Source organism: Theropithecus gelada, chromosome 10, assembly GCF_003255815.1.
Source record: "Theropithecus gelada isolate Dixy chromosome 10, Tgel_1.0, whole genome shotgun sequence".
In the NCBI taxonomy this organism is placed as follows: domain Eukaryota; kingdom Metazoa; phylum Chordata; class Mammalia; order Primates; family Cercopithecidae; genus Theropithecus; species Theropithecus gelada.
This window is the reverse complement of record NC_037678.1, coordinates 70,830,652-70,837,717: the sequence shown is the minus strand read 5'-3', so window position 1 is coordinate 70,837,717 and position 7,066 is coordinate 70,830,652. Positions and strand designations below refer to the sequence as shown.

Sequence of the window (7,066 nt, the reverse complement as noted above, 5' to 3'; positions counted from 1 at the left end):
TCTCCGACCCTGGCTATGCTCCAGACACTGCCCTAGGTGCTGGAGACAAGCAACGAATAGACAAAAATCCGTGACCTCATGAAGCTTCATGCCAGTGGGGGAGACACACTGAATGGCAATAATGAATTTAGAATGTGTTAGTGGTTGGGGAAATGGGGAATGTGGTGGCCAGGCAGGGCTTCTCTGAGGACGTTTGAACAGAAACTGGAGGATACGAGGGAGTGAAACCTGGACATTCATGGAAGATAAGACAGAGCCAGTGTACAGGCTGCTTGGAGTGAGTGAGGGGGAAGGAAGGAGGAGCTGGGCCAGACCACAGTGGCCCTCGCCTATTAGCAAAACAAGGAGCCTTGTTGCTGGGGAGGTCTTCGAGAAATTTTTTTTCTTTTTTTTCTTTTTATTTTTTTTTGAGACAGAGTCTTGCTCCATAGCCCAGGCTGGAGTGTGGTGGCATGATCTCAGCTTACTGCAACTCCACCTCCTGGGTTTAAGCGATTCTCCTGCCTCAGCCTCCCGAGTAGCTGGGATTACAGGCGCCCACTACCACGTCCAGCTAATGTTTTGTATTTCTAGTAGAGACGGGGGTTTCACTATGTTGGCCAGGCTGGTCTCGAACTCCTGACCTCCAGCCTTGGCCTCCCAAAGTGCTGGGATTATAGGCGTGAGCCACCGTGCCCAGCCTTGAGATTTAATTCATGGCAAATGAATGAATGGTGACCATGACTCCATCCATCCACTCCTAAACCTTTATGGAGGGACTACTATGTGCTAGTCATCGAGTTAGGGAAGATGACAAAATGCGTAAGGCAGGCCCAACCCTTGGCCCCTGAGGTTTACATTCTAAGGCACAGACACAGTAAAACGTGAGTACATGCGCACATGAGTAATTCTACATTGCAGCAGATGCTATTTCAGCAGCACAAATGGGATGCAGAGGGAGAATGATCTGGGGGCATCCAATTAGATAAGGAAGTGCAGGAAGGCTTCTCAGAGAAGGTGATGTGATGTGGGTCGTGGATGTGGAGAGGCAGCCAGTGGGGGCAAAGGGAACAGCCACTGCAAAGGCCTAGAGATGGAAAAGAAACTCACGGGAGGCGGGTGTCCTAAGGGAGTGGGAGGGTCGGCCCTCTCTTGTTTGTATGCTCAGGGAGACCTCAAAACTGGCCCTGAGGGCTGTGGCCAAGAGGAGGCAGCCCTGATCTTTCCAGGGACACCAGGCTGGGTTCTGGCTGACAGTGGCCTGTTTTTAGCCATGGAACCGCTTCTTTCTGCCCCACCGGCTGCCTCCCTGAGTCACCACCTAATACCAGAAGGGTGGGAACAAGAGATTAGGCACCTCCGGACCTGTGGGGATGTGAGTTTTGCCCTGTGTGAAGGGAGGGATGGAGAGGACTACACTGAGGTCATGAGGTCCTCCAATGGAGTTGTTTTATTAATAAATTCTAATTTCATTCCTGTTGACTAAATTGTGCAGGTAGTATGCAGGACAAGGCTTCCCGCATACCAGTCCTGGGGACTGGAATCATTGCCCCCATTTTACAGATGAGGAAACTGAGACTCAGAGAGGTGAATCCACTTGCTCAAGGTCACATAGCAAGGAAGTGAAGATGCCAGGAACTGAGTCAAAAGCCTTGTCTATGTAACAGTCCTTCCTCCCCCTAAATCCTGTCCTCCTGCCTCCACAGCAGCTAGACACTCCTCTGGGGCGTAAATCAGGTCAAGGAAGACATATCCAGGACCCAAATACCTATTTATTGTACTTAACAAACACTTATTTTATTTTATTTTATTTTATTTTATTTTATTTTATTTTTTTGAGATGGAGTCTCGCTCTGTCCCCCAGGCTGGAGAGCAGTGGCACGATCTCAACTCACTGCAAGCTCCGCCTCCTGGGTTCAAGTGATCTTCCTGCCTCAGCCTCTTGAGTAGCTGAGACTACAGGCATGTGCCACCACACTTGGCTAATTTTTGTATTTTTTGTAGAGACAGGGTTTCACCCTGTTGGCTAGGCTGGTCTTAAACTCCTGACCTCAAGTGATCCTCCCGCCTTGGCCTCTCAAAGTGCTGGGATTACAGGCGTGAGCCACCGCGCCCGGCCAACAAATACTGATATTGTAGCTGCCATGTGCCAGACCCCGTTCTAAGCACTTTGCCAATATTAACTCATGTAATCCCCACAATAACATCATGGGGGTAGGTACTGTTAGGGTCCACATTTTACAGATGGGGGAAACCCAGAAAGGGGAAGCAACTTGCCCAAGGTCACACAGTTAGGACGTGGTGCCTGGTCCATGGGTGGATGGGAGTCTGGGTGTGGAAGGGATGTTTTGGCTGAGGTCTAGATTCCTGGATTGCATACTCTCCCAGCAGGCGGCATGCCAGGCTGGCCGACACAACCTCCCGGCTTTTTCTCATCACTGTGGCAGCTTTGCAGGGCCCTGCCCTCCAAGGAAGAGGGTCTCCTTCACCTTAGCCAAGGCACTGTCTGGGGTGTGGGCAGGAGTGTCTAACTCTGGGCCATAGAATGCCATAAACCAGGGAAGGAAGGGGGTGGGCGGAGAGCAGGCTGGAGATAAGGCATTGGGAAGGAGGGCCCCACTGAGAAGGCCAGCCCTGTGGGTGGGTAAGGGTGGCCTCCCCCGGGGCCAGGAGTTCTCTCCTCCCTCGGGAGAACAAAGGCCGAGGCCCAGCAGGTGAAGCTTCCTAATGGTCTTTCAGAGCTGCCACGCTTCTGTGGGAAGGGGCAGGCCACCTGGAAAGGCAGTGGGCTCCCCGTTCTTGGAACCCCATGTGATGTCGACCACTTTAATGTAGAGAGGATTCAGAAATCGGGCAGAGGTGCCCTTCAGGCTCTGATATTCCAGGAATCTGAGTTGCTATGATTAAAAACTCTGGAAGATTCTGAAATACTCATTTCAGATTCTGATTCTCCCATTTTAGGATTTGATTCGTCTAACTCTGTGAGGGTCTCAGTATCCTTTTTTGCTCTCACCTGCTAAAGAGGAGGCATGGGGACTGGGATTCCCTCCTGGAGACAGACACACTTCCTATGAGGAGGGTCCTGGATGCAGAGTCCAGCGAGATGGCCCCATCCCTCCCCTCCAGAGCTACATTAAGGCATCAGAGGGGGTGCCATGGATGGGTCGAGCAGCAGCTCTGCTCCTGCCTTGCTGTGTGACCCTGGGCATGTCACCTATTTTCTCTGGCCTTGGTCTCTCCATCTGTGCCAAGGGGCTCTCTCTGGGTCGAGAGAGGCATTCACTGTCCCCCGCAACCCCTGTCCAGACGAGGGTGGTCAGCTGGGAGCCAGAGGTGAATGTTGGTCATGGAAAGAATGTGAAGGCAGGAGGCCCCATGGGTGGGGTCCCGGGTTGGGCAGCTAGCCAAGGGTGCATGAGATCATGGTGTCTCCTTGCCCAGCACCTCCAGAGAAGGGACCTCCTCCAGGCCATCCCCCAGGTCAGATCCGTTCCTGGGACTCAGACCCTGAGTCAGGCTGCCCTTCCCCGCAACCACTGGGCAAAGGGAGTGAAACGCAGAGAGTTGGGCACTGGTCCAGGTTCCTATAGTGAGTCCAAGGCATGCACTGAGTCCAAGGTCCTGCTTGGGGAGTTGGGGCTGAGGGGGCCTGTCTTCACTTCACGACTATGTTGGAGGCCAGAGAGAGATGTGCAGAGGAGGCTCTGAGCCTGCATGTGGGCAACCCTTTCGCACGTTCCCCCAGAGCAAGGGATGAGCAGGAGACTCAGACTCGTTCTCCACAAGTCCCCACCCTAGTGCAGAGCTAAACCTCCGTGGTTCAGGGGGATGCTGGGGAGTGCGGCGGCAGAGGCCTGGGCTCCCCCAGCCCAGCCGGCCTCCCTTCCTCCTAGTAGCTCAGAACCCAGGCTGGGAAGGGACTGGGGTCACCAGGGCTCCACAGGAATGCACAACGGGAACAGTGCCCAGCAGAGGCCTCTTTCCCTGACCCAACTGAGAAAGAACTCTCATCCCTTTGAATCTTGTCTGTCTCCGCCTCTGCAGGGTCTGTCTCTCTGCATCTCTCTCTTTCTCTGTCATATACACACACGCAGCCTGAGACATGCTGATCCACACAGGCACACACCGTGGTAGAGACTCACACAAGAGCCTGCTTCCCCCTCCTTACCATGCCCTGCACACAGAGGGCCTTTCCTCTCTGCCCCATGAGGCTGCCCATAGGAGGCTGCACAGACCCTTGCTCCTTCTCCCCATTGTTAGATGGGTTCCGGGCTGGGGTTCAGCAGGCATGGTGGGGAGGGGCCCCACAGCTGGCCAGGCATTTTCCCAGCCCCTCTCACCCTGCAGGTCCCCCTCCACCCCAGCTCTGAGACTGTGGGAACCAGACAGTTTGGGCTGTCCAGCCGGGCTCGCTTCCTCCCAGGCCCCAGGGGACCTGTTGGGGGAGGAGGGAGCAGCAGAGGCTGGAGTCCTCAGGGCTGCCTGGGCAAGGGAGGGCCTCTGGAGGGGACAGGGCTGCCTGCCCAAGAAGGGGTCTCCAGCCCCCTGGGTGAAACCTCGTGGGACATAAGACCCTCTAGACCACATACCAAAAACCAGAATAGGGGTGCCCCAGCATCCCTCTCTCTTCTCCCTGTGCCCATGATCCAGATAGGAGGACCGAGGCTCTGGGCAGGAAGCCATTTGCCTCTGCTCCTCCAGTGCTGGGGTCTGTGAGGACAGCGATGTTTCAGGTTCCTATCTCTGTTCCTCTAATGAGGAATATCCCCATTTCTCCTGCTTCCTTGTGAAGGGGTAGTTAGAGAAGGTCAAAAGTCAGGGCTTAGTAGGATAGTCACAGACCATGCCGCTGGCCCCAAGAAATGCCGTCTTAAAGAGTCACCAGAGGACCTCAGGGAGCTAGGGGCTCAGGGGAGCTCCCCCATTAATGTGGGAAGTCCAAACAGGGGTAGGTGCTGCCTTTTGAACTCTGGGTGCCCTGTCTGCACAATGGGTAAAGGGTGCCTTTCTAGCCCTGGCCGTCCAGGATTTCAGCAAAGCCCTCCCACGTCTGGGGGCCACCACCAGCTCTGCCCTGACCCTCTTCTCCACCCGTGTCCCCACTCAAGCTGCAAGCCACACAGGTATGGTTTTGATTTGCCCTCTGCCATCCATTTGCCATCTAGAGTTGGAGCTGGTGAGCCTGTTTCCACCACTGTAAACGGGGCCAACCTTCCATATCACACAGGTGAGATGATATATACAAGCCCGGGACAGGATCAGGGTCACAAATTGTCAGGGTTATGACGACTGCGCCTATGGAGGCTATTGAGTCCCAGTGTCTAAGACTGGAGAATCAGTCCCTCAAGCCAGCCCAGGCTTGCCCCTGCCCAGTCTCTCCCTGGCCTGTATCCTCCTCTCCCTGCCCCCCATTCCCTACCTCCCCTTCCTCTCCCTTTCTGGGAAACTCCCTGAGAAAGTCCCCAGCAGGAGAAAACCTCATGTGAGACATTCCCACCCATGGTCTCCTGCCCCTGCTGCACAACCCCATAGCTATAGCCATCCCACATACAAGCGGGCGCCCTGGCCCTCAGCCCCCAGCCATCAGGCAAGCTGACCCTCATCATCACATGGCTTTATTGGCCCTGAGAGCCACAGAGTCAATTCCAAGAGGCCCCGCTTCCCCTCACCCCCAAGTTTGTCCAGAGGCCCCAGGGGCCAGGCTGAGCACCGTTTCCATCCTGGCTTTCTGTGTGGTTGTCCTTGGCTCACCAGGGCTGGGTCCTTCGAGAGTTCTCCAGGTCCTAGAGCCAGGCTCAGCCTGGAGGGTGAGGGACCTGCAGGGACTGCCCGAGACGAGGCTGCCTTTACTCAAAGAAGAACATTCCTGGCGTCCGGTATAGGCAGGGGGTCAGCCCCAACGGGTAGCTGGAGCCTCCCTGGACAGGGAAGCCACCTGCAACCCAGGGTTCCTTGTGGTCAGCTGGCAGGGGCAGCGGGGCCCGGAGTGAGGTTGGAGGGGTGGGTGGTGCAGGGGAGGGGGCTGCTGAAGCCAAGAGGTGCTCAAGGCCTGGGTCAGCCCCCATGCAAAAATTCAGTGCCTGCAGCCGACACTGGTAGCTGCTCCCGATGCTTGCTTCTGGGGACGAGACGGGTGTAGGGGCCTTATTAAAACCCCCAGCCTCCGAGAAGCCGGCAGGAAAGCCAAACGCTGGGCATGAGGAAGATGAGGTGGCCACGGGGAGCTCCCCCAGGCATGCAGGCTTGGGCGTGGAAATCTCTTTGGGCTCCGTGGGTGGCCGAGGCCTGCCATCAGTGGTTGCTGGGCACATACTGGCTGGCATGGCCCCCACCAGACCCCCAAAGCTTAGGCCCTTGGGGTCTGGCAGCTCTGGTGGGAATGAGCACTGCCTGCTGGTCATGGTGTCGAGGACTCCTGGGTCCTGGCTGGTTGCCCTGAGGGGTCCACGGCGTGCCTTGGCCGGGCCCCTGGTGCCCTCAGCACCTGTCCGCCGGGTGAAGCGGCGGCGGCGGCGTAGGAAGCTGCCGTGCTCAAACATGTCGTGGCAGTCAGGGTCCAGCGTCCAGTAGCTGCCCTTGCCTGGCTTGCGGTCATCGCGGGGCACCTTGACAAAGCACTCGTTCAGTGACAGGTTGTGGCGGATGCTGTTCTGCCAGCCGGGCCGGTTGTGGCGGTAGAAGGCGAAGCGGCCCATGATGTAGCGGTAGATGCCACTGAGCGTGGCCCGCTGCCCCGGCGAGCTCTGGATGGCCATGGCAATAAGGGCGATGTAGCTGTAGGGAGGCTTGGTTGGCTCAGCTGCAGGGGCCCCGGGCCCGGGCAGAGGCTGCTGCTGCATGCTGGCCGGGCTGGCCGGGCTGCCAGGACCTGCTGGGTCAGGCTCGGCGTCCAGGGCTCACGTCCGGAACAGCCTGCCCAGGCTGGTTAAAAGGTCCACTGGCCCAGCCTCCCAGCCTGGAAAGGCAAAAAGGGGTGGGTCTGCTGAGTTGTCCTCCCCTCCTCCCTCGCCCTACTCCCGCAAGGCCCAAGAGAGGCGGGCAGGAGAGGCCAGTAGTGGGAAGCCGAGCAGCTGCCAGGGATGAGGAG

General features: G+C 56.9%; 1 protein-coding gene across 1 annotated transcript; it reads right to left on the bottom strand.

The window, feature by feature from the left end:
* Window positions 1-5,575: 5,575 nt before the first annotated feature.
* Window positions 5,576-6,889, bottom strand: FOXS1 (forkhead box S1). The gene has a single exon (XM_025400009.1). The coding sequence runs from the start codon at window positions 6,816-6,818 to the stop codon at window positions 5,826-5,828; it is 993 nt and encodes a 330-aa protein (XP_025255794.1). The 5' UTR covers window positions 6,819-6,889; the 3' UTR covers window positions 5,576-5,825.
* Window positions 6,890-7,066: the final 177 nt, after the last annotated feature.

Excerpts from the sequence above, each read along its gene's own strand:
- FOXS1 (XM_025400009.1), bottom strand. The coding sequence starts at position 6,818 with ATGCAGCAGCAGCCTCTGCCCGGGCCCGGGGCCCCTGCAGCTGAGCCA.